This window comes from Megalops cyprinoides, chromosome 2 (assembly GCF_013368585.1).
Source record: "Megalops cyprinoides isolate fMegCyp1 chromosome 2, fMegCyp1.pri, whole genome shotgun sequence".
Classification (NCBI taxonomy): Eukaryota; Metazoa; Chordata; class Actinopteri; order Elopiformes; family Megalopidae; genus Megalops; species Megalops cyprinoides.
Window position 1 is genome coordinate 67770111 of NC_050584.1, and position 18518 is coordinate 67788628.

Here is an 18518-nt window from a genome sequence, read left to right on the forward strand (position 1 = left end):
GCCTTGCAGATAAAAACTAACCTTTTTGTTTGGTTCTGGCACATTTACAGAAATGTTATTTATTGTGAACTGCCCTTGTCAAATAAACCCAAATAAAAAGTGTTCTAATTTACTGTATCACTGTAAACATTCTTGAAGGGGCGTGCTTTGCTCAAGCAGTGGATTGTAGGTAGTAAGGAGGTGCAAACATCAGTTGAAGAGGATGGTACATGTGCCGTTTTCTCTCACTTCAGTGTTGCTTAACCCTTGCTATTGTTTTTACGATGGATACATCGTAAGATGTGCTTGAATGAATTTAGTGAGTGGCAAATGACTTGGGTTCCTGACGAAATCTTTGTATGTACCACCTTGTGAGACTGTGCAGGGAAGTGGATATTAACTGCTATTATGACATCACTGCAGCTCCCATCAAATCAGTGAGCATGGAGAGGACCAGAGAGGGAGTCGCCTGCATGTCCCAGGGCATCTACCCCACCCCTCGCGTTTCCTGGTCCACTGAACCACCCACACCATCAGGAACCCTGCAGGACTCCAGCCAGCTGACTGCAGATGCCCAGGGACTGTTCTCAGTGAACAGCACAGTGAGGATGCTGGGAAATCTTCCTGACCACGCCTACATCTGCTCCGTGTCCAAAGAGGACGGGACCGGGGAGTGGAAAGCCTTGTTCAGACAGCAAGGTACCGCAGCCTGGATTACATCACCACCACCGATCTCCTGAACAGAGGAGGGCGTCTACTGATGGCAGAATGAGGCTTCATAAACCCCACAATGCACTGCCAATTATGTAAATTACTGCTTTATGTTGTGGAGATCAAAGCTTCTTGATTGGTTCATACAAGTCAGTGATTGATAGCACGTGTAGCTCCACTCATTATGGAATTCATGAGGTCATCTTTTAATACCTAGTTACATCATTACCACAGTTTAACCTGGGCTTTTCTCTGGATCGGTGTGTAAACAGGACTGTTTCTGTCAGGGTGTGGAGTTCTTGGTTGGGGTGTGTGTCTCAACGTGTTTGATTGTCCTTTCAGAGGACATCCATGGAGAAGTGGGCCAAACCCTGGCCATCCCCTGCCTTGTACCAAAGCCCAGCCTCCAGAACTTCACTCAGACCTGGACCTTCATGGGACAAACCCCGCCCATCCTCACACACAACAGCAGCACCTCACACCGGCATATCTCAGACCTGTGGAAGAACCTGGTTCAGGACCTTTTAGAAACCGGGTCACTCCTGATCCAGAACCCAGAGGGCCAGAACCTCACAGGAACGTACACCTGCAAGGTGTTAGCCGACCAGACCCTGCAGCTGGTGCAGACATATGTCAACATTACAGGTACAGATCCAGGAAGTGAAAGATAAAGAGGAGAAACTAAATAAAACTCAGCTGAGCTGGTCTCGAGCCACAGAGAGCTTTACTTTCCACTAATATAAATCCATTTGTGATAATGCTACACCAGAATTTTTCAGAATAAATCTTTTTAGTGCTGAAAGCCACAGAATTAACACTGTGATTCTTCATATTTTAGGGACTCCTTAACAAACTTGTAGGCATTGTCCATAACACTAACTACCAGGACAGATGATCAGATGAAACAAGATATTTTATTTTTGACATAAGCATTTAATGTGCAAAGATACTCCTTACTTATGGCACTCAGCATACTTCTATTAATAATATTGCAGTTACATGCTGAGGCTTCCAGTGCATATACCACATAGTTCTCCTTAGAAAGAGCTGCTGAAAGCCATTCTTAGACTCCTCCTTCATGATGGGCTTTGGTTCAGGGTGAAAATGCTCTCAGCTGTAACCCCCTCTGAAGAAGTGTGTCTTTATTTACAGGTGCAGATAAGCGTTCTGGGAGTGCCACCCTGCACCCTGCTGCTGCTGCTGCTGTTGCTGTGGTTATTATTGTTCTTCTTGTGACAGGACTCCTCATAGTAGCATGGAGAAAAGGTACAGAGAAATATGAACTCTTTTGACCTCATTATTCTAGACCCATATATTTAAAACTGTTTTACACTGTAGTACAGGTGTAATCAAACCAGACTGCTGTCCATAAAACTTATACACATGCTCATACTTGGATAAAAATAAAAATGTGCATACACACACACACACACATACAAATAAAAACAAAAAAGCAAAAATTCTGGGAGTGTCACCAGGCACCATACTGCCACTGCTGCTGCTGCTGCTGGTATTGCAGTTGCTGGCCCTCTTAGCCTTGGTCTTGTGGCTGTATTGTTATTCAGAACACACCGACCAGGTAAAGTCAAATCATTACTGTTTCACTTTATTATATCAGACCAAGATGTAAAATCTGTTTGGCCAAAAGTGAGAGCCTGTAGAACAGTAGTAATCAAACTTAAGTGCTGTTCCCAGCACCCCCCCCCCCCCACCCCCACCACACACACACACACGCGCACGCGCACAAATATGGACTCACAAGCACACACACAAACACAACAGCAGTGAACCAGAAACACATTTACACAGACACACACACCTGTTTTCTCAAACACATGCATACTCAGACATACATTTTGCACTGATTTCCTTACTAAGTGTGACAGGACTCATGAGAAGGGGTTATGTGAAGGAGCTGTATTGTGTCTACTGTGGTATAGATATTGGTGTGTGTGTGTGTGTGTGTAAATGGTAAATGGACTGCATTTATATAGCGCTTTTCTACTCATTTGAGTACTCAAAGCACTTCACAGTTATATGCTTCACATCTACCTACCAGTGGCAGAGGCTGCTATACAGGCTTACCAACTGGCCACTGGGAGCTGTTGGGGGTTCAGTGTCTTGCTCAAGGACACTTTGACACTCTGCCAGGATGAGCCAGATTTGAACCAGGGATCTTCCAATCCCCAGTCGACTGCTCTATCTCCTGAGCCACTGTCGCCCCCACTGTCGTGTGTGAGTGAGAGAGTGAGAAAGTGTGTGTGTGTTTTACATGTATGGCCTTACGTGTATGACCTTTAAAACAACTTAACTTGAAGCGGGAGATGAAAAAGCTTTGCCAAAAACCTGAATATTTTAACTGGGGCATAGTACACTAACATTACAATGTATAACTCAATATGTTGATCATTTAACTGATGTGCATTGCTATTAAATATTTATGCTACTTTGTGATGTTACTTCAGATGGAGTAAGCGTACTGATATTTGAAGTTGATTTGACTTCAAAGTCATTGTTGATATTTATGATTTATGTGGTGTTTTCATAGCTTGACATTTGAATAAATTTCAGTAGGTTGAGTAAGCTCAGCACTACTGGCATTTAAAGCAGCCTTTAACCTCACCGCCTGTATCTGGAGGTGTTTATCCCTCAGGAACAAGGAAGTTACTTCATCAGTCCGGAGGTTTGGGACTGAAGGCCTCTGGATTTTGGTGGTCCTTCTTTTTGCTCTCTGTGGCTCAAATCCTCCTTTCTGCAGGTGATGGCAGAGGAAAAGGAAGAGAACATAGAGGAGTGGAGTTTCTCCCTCTGGGGAGAAGAAAATAAAGGAGTGAAGGATCATCTCCTTGACGTAGCCAATCCTTGAGGTGCTGACTCTTAACTTTAACTGACGTAAAGGGCATTTATATTTATACTTGATAATAGAGTATTGATGTTTTGGCTGGAGTTGTCCACATTGATATTTAAACTTGATTGTAAAACACTACATACTTTCTGCTTCTTGTAGGTGAGGATCAAAAGAAACAAGATGGAGGAAACAGGTGGAGGGGCGATTGGCTCCTGATTGGCTAAGGACTCATCGTAGAGCACGGCTGTCTCCATGGTGATGGGAAGTGGCCCTGTGAGAGAGGGGAAGGATAACCGGGGCCACTGTGGCAGGCAGGGGGCAGGGCTGGCCGGATCCAGAGACGCCCAATCGCCACGGTTACCAGAAGCAAGCAGCCGCATACCTGGATACGCAGGACGTCCCAGAGCCAGAGAGAGAGAGAGGGCGGGGCACAAATCATCAGACTCTGGGGGTCCAGAGGGGGGCGCTGCAGTCACACCCTGGAGCTGAGGAGCTGAAACTGAACTTCCTGAGTAACTGCAGCTGTGAGCTGAAGTATCTGCTCAGGAAGCAGAGAATGGAGAGAAAGTGATGAAGACTGAGCAAGAGACTGCAGCACTGTTCAACACCCACTTCACCTCTGAACACTGATGCCTTTTATGTGTGTATATACTGTATATATAAAAATATATATATTCATATTTTAATGAACTGATTTGTGATTTGGATTTTTAACCTCCATGTGTATGTGTGTTCATGTATGTGTGTCTTGTGTGGACTGTGTATGTGACTGATGCATGTATGAGTTTTGAGTATGTGTGTGTAGACTGTTTAAACTGTATGTAAGTATGTATGTGTATACAGTTTGTGTGCACCTGTGAAATGAGCGTGTGCATGGTGTGTGTATGGTGAATAGACTGTTTTAGTGTATTGTGTTCATGTGGGCATTCTTTGGACAGGACAGGGCAATGGGAGGAGAATGAGCTCAGTGACTGTTTCAACCAGCAGGTGGCGACAGAGTTCAGGTCTCTCAGAGACGCCCATATCAGACACAATACTGTAGAACACTCAGTCCCCACATGCATCAAGCATGACATCACATTACATTACATTCATTTAGCAGATGCTTTTATCCAGAGCAACTTCCAGCACAAGAGAACATATGTGTATTTATTCAAGTTGAGTAACAGTGTCAGACTGGGCTAACAACACTCCCAGACCAGTGAGTGTGGGTACAACATTACTCAAGCACTACCACAAGTTAACTTGTGCTAAACTGAAACTACACAGCCTACAAAACTAAGGGAAGTCAAGTAGAGACACTACTACACATCACAGTCACTAGATCACAGTATCCATGAGGCATTGCGATATTACAAGTAAAATAAGCAGCAAGTGATACAAGTGAATTCATGTAATATAAAGTAGCACATTTACTCACTAGATATTAAATAACCATAACTTTAAGCCTAACTCGAAACCCTGCAGTCATTAGCAAGTAAAGCATATACTCGATAGGCATTAAGAAAGCTTACCCCCGTCACTGGGGACCATGCTACACCCCCAGGGGTCCCCACTGTCACCGTTCTGCACCCCCGTATCAGGTGCCAAAAGGTGCGCACTGAACACACATTCAACACTCAGACAACACAGAGACAACCAAAGGCAAGAAGAGCATAGTTTTTCCCCCACTGAGTGCGCCAAGCAGCCAAGAACACAACAAATTAGCAGAGTATGTCCCAGTGTCTTCTTCTAAATAACGAGGTATGGATCTCATTTTGGGAACTGCTAGGACTGCAGCCACACGCTGCTACTGCTTGATAGCCAACTATCCTTCTCTTCTCAGGTGGTAGCGGTGAGTCAGGCGTGCAGATTCTTCTTCTACAACATCCGAAGGATCCACCCCTATCTCACTACATACTCTACACAGCTCCTGGTTCAGGCCCTGGTGCTCTCACACCTGCACTACTGCAAGTCCCTTTTGGCTTGCCTTTCCACCTGTGCAATCAAACCTTTACAGCTAATTGAGTGCAGAATGCAGCTGCACAACCTGTCTACAAACTCATTAAACATAGTCAAGTTACTCCCCTCCTCAGTCACTTCACTGGCTTCCTGTTATCGCTCACATCAAGTTCAGAACCTTGGTGCTGCATACAGGACAGTGAATGGGAGACCCCCTCATACCTATGACCCCTTTTCAAACCCTATGTTCCCTCAAGTTCGCTGCGCTCTGCATCTACAGGGCAACTGACTGTCCCGACCCGACGGGGTTGCTCTTTTCAGACACGATCCCTGTCGGTATTGGAGGTTAGGACAGTGGAATCGCTGGCCATCCTGCAACACAGACTGAAGACCCACTTCTTCAGACTGCATCTCGGTTCCACCTCAATCCCCGCCCCCTAACACCTGCTACCTCTAGTATTTGATGTTTATTTTGTGTAATACTGTGAAGTGTATTGATTCTGTGTTCTAGGGACTGTTGTATCATAGTATACTTGGCTTCTGTTAGATTGCACAAGTTAACTTGTGGTAGGGCTTGAATGGTGTTAAGCTCACACTCACTGGTCTGGGAGTGTTGTGAGCCTGGTCTGACACTGTTGCTCGTTTAAACTGAATGGATACACTTGTGTTCTGTTGACATGCAGGTGAGTCTCTGAACTGCTTCCCGGTGTCACGCACACAGACAGAGCTGCACGCTCTACCAGCCATTTCATGATGGATTTTTCTGAGGCAGAGATCAGTGCACTGCAGGAGGAGACCCCGGAGAGACTTCAGCTGATTATCAGAAATTCAGAACTTAAAATCTCTCTTAAATAACACAAGGTCACCGATCAACAAACGTGCCTATTATTCTGCCACGGCAGCACCTGTTATTGCCATGACACAGTCTGCCTACATACAGCATACAGTGTCTCCTGCTCTCTCTGGGATCCAGAGTCCTCCTCTGTGACTTCCACCAAGAGAAGGTATGGATTGAATGGATTCGGAAAAAGGAATGAACTGTGAAGAAGAGCTGCTTCCTGCTTCCTGTCCTCTGGACAATAGCAGCCTCTCCAACAGGAGAGGGGTTCCGACAACAACTCCTTGCTCCCCTAAAGACCTACAGACATTATTTACATCATTTATTCCCAGACAGATCAGTTTCTCCTGCCCCCATTACCCTCTGAGGCTATGACTAGCAATTCTGGACCGGTACTGAAAAAGAGAAAATTGACATTTATTCATAGCTGAGCATAGTCGTTCATTTTAGGGATCTGTTCTTTTGTGAGCACCTTGAAGTTTTAAAAATCAGTTTTTCTTGAGGATCGTGACGCATATGCGCAGACACTCGGCGCTGCGCTTGCTGCTGCTGTCGCCGTGTGAGATGTACATGCGAGGACTCTGCTGCCGTCTCTCTTTCTTTTGTATATTTAGTGCATCCCCCCTTTAAGCAACGTAATCTGCATATGAGTATCTTTTAGCCAATCAGCGGCGATTTCCGTGTAGTCAGGCAGGGGAGAAAAAAGCCCGCTAACGAGTCGGAGGACACGTGTGCCGGCGGGCTGAATGAGGGAGTTTTTCTGCGTGGAGAAGAAGCGATGGGAGCGACACTGGTGTTAGAGGGGTGAGACACGTGTAGCTAGTCGGTGTGAAAGTGCGAGTTAGCGTCGCTCAGGAAAATTGGACGACTAACGTCGGAACCGGGAGCCCAGTCGTGACAGGTGGAAACGGAGAACAGTATGGTTGTGTTAGGTACGTGCGAATAATCCCACTAGCTAGTTAGTGGGTCCGGAATATCGCACCCGGGCGCACGTGGGTAGGTTCGTTGGTTAGGTTCCGCCGTGGGACTAATAAAGGATTGTCTTATTTTATCTTGTCTTAAATTTGATGCTATTTTGTTGAAGCCATTAAATGTCACTCTAGATTCTACTAGTAGCTATTACAGCTTTTGCTCTTTTCACTCTCCTTGTTCCATCTGTTCATGTGAAATAAATTCACTCCTGTTTGATTCTTCAGTCAGGAGTTTGCCATAAATGGCGGTTCTGTCCTGATAGTTGAGGGCCCACTTCCCTCTGGATCAGGTAAAGCCCAACTCCCAAGTGTAGGAGGTGTTCATGTGCGTTTTCTCATTTGTTTCATTTTTTCCACTTAGTTCATTGTTTAGTGCGGTTTACAAGACAAATTTTGAATCCTCATGCGGCATCTAACATCAAATTCACAGAATGCAATTACCTAGACCCAGACATTTGCGAAAAAGTGATCTATGGTAAAATGATGCAATGTAAATTCGGTTTCAGAGGTAAACTGTTTAATTATGTAGCTGCGACCATTTTATTATTATGCATCTATTAAAAGACATGTGTTCCCTGTAGGTGTTCCCCACAGCCCCAAACCCACTACATGGTGGCATTAGGGCAACGCACTGCCTTGATGAAACACTTAGGTTAGCCCCATGACATTTAAAAATTGTGAAGCCCTACATTTCCACCCCTGTCCATAGCAGTTTAGAGTAGAGAGGGATTGTGCTGGGAAGTCAGGACTCAGATCCTTGGCTTTCCTGCCGTCTGGAGAGGCTATCAAACAGCACCCTTGCTGAGCAGGCACAGTTGTGCCTGCTACACATGGGATACAGTGTTGTTTCACCGAATAGTTTGTAGAGAGATGAAGTAATATTTTAAATCTTCCTGAATCTTAATTAAGAACTTTTAATTAATGGTGGAGTTTTTTTTTTACCTTTATACATGCCAATGTAGGATTTCACTGATAAGAAATGCAAAATCACTTGAATCAGCACAAATGGTGGAATTTAAAAAAAATAACAAAAACAGAAACACGTATTTTTTGGGCCAGGCCCCTTATCTCCAGTGAAGGGCAATCTTAATGCTTCAGCATACCAAGACATTTTGGACGATGCTATGCTTCCAACTTTGTGGCAACAGTTTGGGGAAGGCCCTTTTCTATTCCAACATGACTGTGCCCCAGTGCACAAAGCAAGGACTATAAAGACATGGTTTGATGAGTTCGGTGTGGAAGAACTTGACTGGCCCGCACAGAGCCCTGACCTCAACCCCATCGAGCACCTTTGGGATGAAATGGAACGGAGATTGCGAGCCAGGCCTTCTCGTCCAACATCAGTGCCTGACCTCATAAATACTCTATGGAATGAATGGGCACAAATTCCCACAGAAACACTCCAAAATCTTGTGGAAAGCCTTCCAAGAAGAGTGGAAGCTGTTATAGCTGCAAAAGGGGGACCACCTCCATATTAAAGTATATGTATTTGAATACAATGTCGTTACAATGTAATGGTCAGGCGTCCGAATAGTTTTGTCCATATAGTGTATATATGTGTTATATATATATATATATATATATATATATATATATACACACATATATACATACACACACTACACACACACACATGCATACAGGGTGTGAAATACAGGGGTTCCGAGACCCCTTGATTGACACTAGAGAGACCCCCTGAAAGCCTCAACAGCAAAATTTGGGGGGGGTCTGGAAAAATCTTTTAAAAATTTATTTGTCACTTGCAATTCTCACTAAAATGTCTTTTAACCCTTAAAGCCCGGCAGACGCCAATGTCCAAATTCACATCCCTTATTCTCGGTTGAATTACTTACGAAGTATTCATCGCTAATGATGCTAGTTGCTTGTCTATGCGACGAAGTGTTGGCGAGAAGAATAATTTTGAATTTACATCAAATTTAATCATAGTTACAATCTGCATACAGCTCTGCGTCCATCTCTACACCCATTACTCTTGTTTGAATTACTTATGAACTCGTCATTGTATGGATATTAAACACATATCACACGAAAGAGCGGAACTGGAGCTTTGTAATGATAGTAGTCACATATTTGTACATAACGAAGTAATCACGTTATGAAGACAGATCAAACTTCTGCAAAGTAATATCTTTACTAATTTCTACACCCATTTTCGCACTCCTGCTTCTCGGTTGAATAAGTCAGTGCCTCTCGTTCTGTTGTTTCTCCCAAGAAACCCCATTTCCATGGCAAGCTTTGTTATGATTAATCGTCATACACGGATCCATAAGTTTGTATGTTACCCAAGTTGCCAGATCGTCTATGAAACACAATCTACGCACTACATGTTGATTATTATGTTCTGTCCTTTTGAACTGAATAAGTTAATAAATAAACTGATTTTTCAGCTGCTGGGTGGAGTCTCAGCCATGGCAGGGCCTCGTCTGGTCGTCACCGTCGCCCTCCTGTGGATACTGACTCTGACTGAATGCCAAGGTAACACAAAACCCACTTTCCACCTTCACTCTCACCTGCTGTGCTTCTAGCTGCTCTTTTTTTCTTGTCACTCCTGTGGTATGTGTTTAATGTGTATAAGGAGCTAGGTGTATGTAAATCTGTGAATATATCTGTGGATTCTGGTACCTGAGAGCTGAAAAATGACCCTGAGTTGAGTGATTAATTCTTTGTCGTTTCTCCCCCAATGAAACAAAGTATAAAGAGAGTTCAAAGGAGAAAGAGGAGGAAGAAAAGAGGATGCGATGTGGGAGATGGCAGGGAAGGGTAGACACACAGAGTAGAAGAGAGGAATGAACAGTCAGGAGAGAGAGAGGCCATGCTGATGGCTGACAGGGTTATGGGGTTGGTGGGGGTGTTGGACAGTTATGAATAATGTTGTTATGAATGGATGACATGTACTGTATTGTCATATCCCTTTATGTTCCTTTGATACTTCTATTGCTTTGTCCGGTTTGAGGTGATCACTCATTAGATAACCATTGAAATACAGACATGTTTTTGTACTTTGAGTTTTGATATGTGTTTAGACAGATTGATCTTGGTGTGTGGTACATTACAGGGTAAGGGAATGGTCTGGGAGGTTTAGCAGAAGAAGAGAATGACCATTTTGGATGATTACTGATGCTCTGGTGTTTTGTATAGAATTTTGTATAGAATTTGTAACCATTTGAGTCAATTGAGCGAAAGTCCATGCTGTTGGTGAAAAGGAACACTAATGGTGCATTTCCACCAAGCAGTACGGTACAGTTCGGTACAGTACGGTGCGCAATTATTTCTGTTTCCATCATCAAAACTGTACCAAAATAAGTATACCGCACCACACTGGTTTTTTGGTACCCTTCTTTTGGGGTACCAAGCACGGTGATACGGTTTGTAAAGGAGGGAGCTACACCCACTGCCGTCTGTGGATTGGAAGTGGAGACACAAGCCAAGCCGTACCAGGGTTTACCGTACCAAACCGTTACATAATGAACCGAACTGTACTGTACTGCTTGGTGGAAACACACCATTAGTTTTGCCAAATTTGCTCTCTGTGTCAAACACAACCACAACAGCGGTTACCATTGATATGTATATGATATTCTGATATGTATTAAGTTGGTCAAACATAGTGTTATTGGAGGCGTGCTGGCCTTTCAAGAGGGTAGTATCATAAGAATGGATTGTAGGAAGGTGTCCCAATTTGCCACCCAATTCACATTGAGTTTACAGATGCTGAAACACACAGACAGGTTCTGACATGTAAAGTTAAATGGTGGTTTTCACATCAGTCTGTTACTGTTTATTACTTTCATATCAGCCATCCACACAAACATACACAGCTCAGGGGTAACAGAGAGGAGTAATCCAGTATCTTTCTCAGGAGCACAGCAAAGGATTGAACCTGCAACCCTTCGGTTAGGAGCCCGGCTCCCTAACAGCTGAACCACTCTGCTGTGTGTGATTCCTCTGCAGACACACCTGTTACCTGCCTCTTCTCTGAGGCCTGTGTGCTGCCGTGCAGCTTCAAACCCTCACCTGAAGAGGCCATTCACTGGCAAACACTGGCTGGACTTGACGTCATCACTGTCCACAGCTACTACTATGGCAACAATCAGCTAAGTCAACAAGACGGGCGCTACAAAGGACGGACCTCTCTCTTTAAGGACCTGATCTCCCACGGCAACGCATCCCTGCTGCTACAGAACACCAGCATTCAGGACCAGGGCAGATACAAGTGTTACATCAGCACCACACTGGGCAACCAGGAGTCCTTTGTTAGCCTGAGAGTGGAGGGTAAGTCTCCCCACAACCATCTTCTGCTAATGCCTTCATGACACACAGTGTTCCTGTAGCCATGCGGCTACAGATTTCTACAGGACAAGGACTGACGTGCTTCATTTTGGACAATTTAACACGAAAGAATTCTGATTTGCTGTATGTTATTTGGGGCATAAAAAACAATGGTATTTATGATAAATATACGGACAGTAATATCATGTACCTACACAATGGATTAAAACATCCAGTAATCGATGTAAGGTTTCTAAGCCTAATCTATGCTGCTCCTGTTCTGTAGATTTTCATGTGCCTTTGTTTATGATTCATGACATTGACCTGCTTTAGCTGTCCATGTGTCATATCATTTCATTTTTCATGCTTGTCATTTTTTTATTTTTGTTGCATGTAATGTCTTCATTACCCACTCAGGGACAGCCTGTGAAAACTAGCCATTTTGGCTAATTCTGGCACATTTACAGAAAGGATTATTAAAAATAAAGGATTATAATTAATGTGAACTGTCCTTGTCAAATAAACCCAATGAAAAAAATGTTCTGATTTAATGGATCATTGTGAACATTCTTGAAGGGGTGTGAATTGCTTAAGTGGTGCATTTTGGGTAGTAAGAAGCTGCTGACATCAGATTCCACAGTTGAAGAGGACGGTACATGTGCCATTTTCTCTCACTTCAGTGTTGCTTAACCCTTGCTGTTAAATTGGATGCACCGTAAGATGTGCTTGAATGAATTTAGTGAGTAGCACATGACTTGTGTTGCTGACGAAACTGTCGTATGTTCCACCTTGACTGTGCAGAGGAAGTGGATATTAACTGCTATTGTGACATCACTGCAGCTCCCATCAAATCAGTGAGCATGGAGAGGACCAGAGAGGGAGTGGCCTGCATGTCCCAGGGCATCTACCCCACCCCTCGCGTTTCCTGGTCCACTGATCCACCCACACCATCAGGAACCCTGCAGGACTCCAGCCAGCCGACTGCAGATGCCCAGGGACTGTTCTCAGTGAGCAGCACAGTGAGGATGCTGGGAAATCTTTCTAACCACACCTACATCTGCTCCGTGTCCAAAGAGGACGGGAGCGGGGAGTGGAGGGCCTCGTTCAGACAGCAAGGTACCGCAGCCTGGATTACGTCACCACCACCGATCTCCTGAACAGAGGGGAGCATTTACTGAGGGCAGAATGAGGCTTCATGAATCCCAGAATGAACTGTCAATTATGTAAATTACTCATTAATTCAGCTGTGAAAAGAAAAGCTTTTGATTGTTTTAAAAAAATCAGCATTTGACAGCACAGTACTGTAACTCCATCCATTATACAGTTCATGAGTCCACCCTCCAACATAAACCATCACCAGCAGTAATCTGGGTAGAGCCAGCAACTTAATTTGTATTGGCTGAGCCCCTTATGTTTAGCAATATGCTGAGTAAAGTGTGCTGTAGTGCCCTGCCCCACCTACACTGCTCATATCATCATATCAGAGATTAACCTGGGCTTTTCTGTGCAGTGTGATCATCTTACTGGACCGGGTCTGTCAGGGTGTGGAGGGCCTGGTCTGAGTGTATAACTCAATTTGTGTTTGATTGTCCTTTCAGGGGTCATTCATGGAGAAGTGGGCCAAACCCTGGCCATCCCCTGCCCTGCACCAAAGCCCAGCCTCCAGAACTTCACTCAGACCTGGACCTTCATGGGACAAACCCCGCCCATCCTCACACACAACAGCAGCACCTCACACCGGCATATCTCAGACCTGTGGAAGAACCAGGTTCAGAACCTTTTAGAAAACGGGTCGCTCCTGATCCAGAACCCAGAGGGCCAGAACCTCACAGGAACATACACCTGCAAAGTGTTAGCCGACCGGACTCTGCAGCTGGTCCAGACATATGTCAACTTTACAGGTACAGATCCAGGAAGTGAAAGATAAAGAGGAGAAACTAAATAAAACTCAGCTGAGCTGGTCTGGAGCCACAGAGAGCTTCACTTTCCACTAATATAAATCCATTTGTGATAATGCTACGCCAGAATTAAGAATAAATCATTTCAGTGCTGAAAGCCACAGAATTAACACTGTGATTCTTCATATTTTATGGACTCATTAACAAACTTGTAGACATTGTCCATAACACTAACTACCAGGACAGATGATCAGATGAAACAAAATGTTCTATTATTGACATAAGCATTTAATGTGCAAAGATACTCCTTACTTATGGCACTCAGCATACTTCTATTAATAATATTGCAGTTACATGCTGAGGCTTCCAGTGCATATACCACATAGTTCTCCTTAGAAAGAGCTGCTGAAAGTCATTCTTAGACTCCTCCTTCATGACTGGCTTTGGTTCAGGGTGAAAATGCTGTCAGCTGTAACCCCCTCTGAAGAAGTGTGTCTTTATTTACAGGTGCAGATAAGCATTCTGGGAGTGACACCCTGCTCCCTGCTGCTGCTGCTGTTGCTGTGGTTATTACTGTTCTTCTCGTGACAGGACTCCTCATAGTAGCATGGAAAAAAGGTACAGAGAAATATGAACTCTTTTGATTTTATTATTTTATACCCATATGTTAAAACTGTTTTGCCAGCTCTGTAGTGCAGTGGTGATCAAACTGAACTGCTACCCATAAAGCACTTACCAAAACACACACACACACGAACACATAAATATACATGTATACCTGCACACACGCTTATTTCCAGCATAACACTATTGGAGAGACACCTGGCACCCTGTTGCCATCATTGCTCTTGTTATAGCTGCAATAGTAATGCTGTTTACTATAGGTTATCTGTCTTTAGTCCAAGATTTACAATCTGGCCAAATGTGAGAGCCTGTAGAACAGTGGTAATCAAACTGAAGTGCTGTTCCCAGCATATAATCATAGGCATCACACTACCCCCCCACACACACATGCACACACACGAATATACAGAAATACATTCATAAACAAACACATACACATGTGCATTCACACATGTACATTATGCACTGCTTAGATTCTGTTACTGAGACTGACAGGAAATATATGAAGGAGCTGTATTTTGTCTCCTGTTGTATAGAGATTGATCAGAGTGTGAGAGTGTGTGTTATGCATATGGCCCTGGATATGATTTACATGTCTGTGTACTACAGGGTGGCTCCAAAGATTAATACAGTTAATACAAGGACTAAGAGGTAAGACTGAATCCAGGTGCATTTCCTTACTATCATACAGAACAATAATAACTCATCTGTCAAAAGGCAGTGTAGTGTTTACATATTTCCTGTTATGGTATTTTGATATTTTAACTTGAATACACTGTTCTGATATATTTAGCTTCTTTGTAATACATAAATAATTTAACTGAGGTACAGTACATTAGTATTAGAACTCAAACATTATGTATTGATAGTTTAACTACTGCACTGATGTTAACAGCTATTCTGGATTGTAATGTGTTATTAATTCAGCTGGAGTAAAGTGTCTTGATATTCAAACTAGATTATATTAAACTGATTATATTATGTTTACATTTTCACTGGAGTTCAGCATGTTGACATTTTAAGATTTGGGTGGTATGTGATGCAGATATAAAAGTTGAATGAGGTAAGCACTACTGACACGGGCACGATGACATCACCTCGTTAACGTGGAGCACCGGGACTGAAGGCCTCTGGATGTGGAAGGGCCTGCTTTGTTCTCTCTGTGGCTCATATCCTCCTTCCTGCAGGTGATGGTAACCAGGGGAGAGGAGAAGGACCAGAAGATAGAGGAGAGGAGGCACAGCAACTGGGTGGTAATCAGGGGGGGAAGAGATGGAGAAGAAGATGGAGGAGTAGAGCAACAGGAGAGAAGAGATGGAGAAGAAGATGGAGGAGTAGAGGAACAGGAGAGAAGAGATGGAGAAGAAGATAACTGAGTGGAGGAACAGTGTCTTGAGTGCAGCAGCTCTTTTGGGTAGCGACTCAACTTCATTATGGTTAATTTATTTTTTAACTATAGTAACATCCCTTCATATTCCTACTTGATCGCAGCATTCATGTTTTGAACTAAAATTCTGCAATGAGGGAATCGTTGATTTTTATTGTAACCAGTTTTTATTGTATTACCAATTATTTGATGAATTCTATCCATATTAGTACTTTTAGTTACTCATCCTCAGACGGTCAGGTGGATCTAAATCAGCCTGTGTCACAGTCAGCCTCTTGGGCTGGGACCGCACTGCACTGACCCAGGCTTCAGTTTGCCCTTCTCCTGCTCTGTGGGCTGTACCTGCCTGCTGGCTCCAAAATGAGTCCGCTGACGTCACCTGACTGCAGAGCCACTGGCACAGATGAAAACCATGTGTTCTGCAACACGGTTATCCTGGTCCATGAGGGGGAGTTCAGTTCCCCACAGTCCTGGCTAAACATTCACCAAAGAGCGCTACTGTCAGCCACATCAGCACTAATGACACTGGCATTCTGCAATCAGAGGTTTTACAGCAACATTTTAAACTCTTCTAAACTCTCCCCAAGCCGCCCAGAAGAGGTGGAGCCATTCTTGGTCTGCTTCTCTTCTCCTTGTACATGCACCCCTTTTGGGTAAAATCATTTGTGAACATGGTGTCAGTTTCCACTGTTATGCAGATGATACACGGCTTCATATTTCTGTTTCCCCTAATAACACTGATTCCCTCCAAACACAGATGAGTTGTCTAACAGGCATCACTACTCAGATGTCCAAAAATGTCCTTTAAAGACTGAAATCCTAGTAGCAATTCCCAAGCTCACAGCAGGCAAACTCAGCCATGTGGCTGTACAGAGCAGATCTGATGTGAACAATCTTGTCATTTTAGACTCAAACCTGAGCTTTCAGCCTCATATGGGTAGTATGTGGTCAGGACCCTGGAGCTAAGGTGCTAAAACCGAACACTCTGTATAAATCTGCAGCTCTGCAACTGGGCTAAAGGTTCTGATCAGGAAATGTGGTGAATATGAACACTGAGAGGTGCTGGACTTCATGCTCTAATGGGCTAATCTCACTGCAGGTCTTTAAAAAGCTTTCTGAGATGAAACACGTGTTAATATTTATTTATTACAATTAATGAACTGATATTTGGGATGTATATATTGAGCTTACCTATTTTTAGTATATGCAGTATATTTTCATTGTGTGTACAGGTGTGTGTAGACTGTATGTATGCATGTGTGTATGTGCACAAGACACGCTGCAATTTCAGGCAAACCAAAGAACTGAACCCTAAAACAAACAAGCTCCCTCAGTCATTTAGCACTGAGCCTGACTAACCATACAGCACTCAACATTCACCTGTCTCAGACTAACACTGCTTCACAGCCATGGATCTGTTCTAGTCATGGATCAATGCTGTTTACTATAGGTTATCTGTCTTTAGTCCAAGATTTAAAATCTGGCCAAATGTGAGAGCCTGTAGAACAGTGGTAATCGAACTGAAGTGCTGTTCCCAGCATATAATCATAGGCATCACACTACCCCCCACCCACACATGCACACACACGAATATACAGAAATACATTCATAAACAAACACATGTACATTATGCACTGCTTAGATTCTGTTACTGAGACTGACAGCAGTTACACGAAGGAGCTGTATTTTGTCTCCTGTTGTATAGAGATTGATCAGAGTGTGAGAGTGTGTGTTATGCATATGGCCCTGGATATGATTTACATGTCTGTGTACTACAGGGTGGCTCCAAAGATTAATACAGTTAATACAAGGACTAAGAGGTAAGACTGAATCCAGGTGCATTTCCTTACTATCATACAGAACAATAATAACTCATCTGTCAAAAGGCAGTGTAGTTTTTACATATTTCCTGTTGTGGTATTTTGATATTTTAACTTGAATACACTGTTCTGATATATTTAGCTTCTTTGTAATACGTAAATAATTTAACTGAGGTATAGTACATTAGTTTTAGAACTCAAACATTATGTATTGATAGTTTAACTAATGCAGTGATGTTAACAGCTATTCTGGATTATAATGTATTATTAATACACCTGGAGTAAAGTGTCAATATTCAAACTAGATTATATTGAACTGATTATATTATGTTTACAATTTCACTGGAGTTCAGCATGTTGACATTAAGATTTGGGTGGTATGTGATGCAGATACTAAAAGTTGAATGAGGTAAGCACTACTGACATGGGCACGATGACATCACCTCGTTAATGTGGGGCACCGGGACTGAAGGCCTCTGGATTTGTTAGTTAAGCATTACTGGCATTTAAAGAATGGGCACGATGACATCACCTCGTTAATGTGGGTCACCGGGACTGAAGGCCTCTGGATGTGGATGGGCCTGCTTTGTTCTCTCTGTGGCTCATATCCTCCTTCCTGCAGGTGATGGTAACCAGGGGAGAGGAGAAGGACCAGAAGATAGAGGAGAGGAGGGCCATCTTCTTGATGTGGTCAGTTCTTCAGGTACTGATTCTTAACTCAGTTACAGCGTATTTTTTCTTTAACTGAGGTAAAGTGCACTGATATTTATACCTGATTATAGTGTATTGATGTTTTGGCTGGAGTTGACCACACTGATGTTTAAACTTGATTGTAAAACACTTTACGTATTTTCTACCTCTAATAGGTGGGGTTCAAAAGGAGCAAGATGGAGAAGAAGGAGGAAACAGAGAGGTGGAAGCTGGGGACGGAGCTGGAGCCACAGCCGCCCAATCACCACGGCAACCAGGATGAAGCAGGCGCATACCTGGTTATGCAGGACGTCCCAGACCCCAAGATAGAGAGGGCGGGGCACAAATCATCAGGCTCTGGGGGTGCAGAGGGGGGCGCTGCAGTCACACCGTGGAGCCGAGGAGCTGAAACTGAACTTCTGAAGTGGTGAACACTGAGCAATGTTGCATTTCAACAGACTGCAGCACTGCTCAACAACCTTTTCAGAGGTGATGTGCATATATAAAGTGTGTATATATAT

The 18518-nt window shown here is 43.6% G+C and overlaps 1 protein-coding gene and 1 long non-coding RNA gene across 2 annotated transcripts; both read left to right on the forward strand.

Moving 5' to 3' along the window:
- Positions 1-9717: 9717 nt before the first annotated feature.
- LOC118772341 (CD276 antigen-like) lies at positions 9718-13505 on the forward strand. The gene is made up of 4 exons (XM_036520602.1): positions 9718-9784; positions 11261-11581; positions 12419-12694; positions 13177-13505. Exons 1-4 carry the CDS (start codon positions 9718-9720, stop codon positions 13503-13505), a joined length of 993 nt encoding a protein of 330 aa, XP_036376495.1.
- Positions 13506-14006: 501 nt separating this feature from the next.
- LOC118768973 lies at positions 14007-15317 on the forward strand. The gene is made up of 3 exons (XR_005004467.1): positions 14007-14094; positions 14710-14751; positions 15288-15317. It is a non-coding gene; the product is annotated as an uncharacterized LOC118768973 (long non-coding RNA).
- Positions 15318-18518: the final 3201 nt, after the last annotated feature.

Coding starts and splice junctions, on each gene's coding strand:
- LOC118772341 (XM_036520602.1), top strand. CDS start 9,718: ATGGCAGGGCCTCGTCTGGTCGTCACCGTCGCCCTCCTGTGGATACTG. Junction 9,785..11,260: donor GACTCTGACTGAATGCCAAG/GTAACACAAAAC, acceptor ATTCCTCTGCAG/ACACACCTGTTACCTGCCTC. Junction 11,582..12,418: donor TGTTAGCCTGAGAGTGGAGG/GTAAGTCTCCCC, acceptor ACATCACTGCAG/CTCCCATCAAATCAGTGAGC.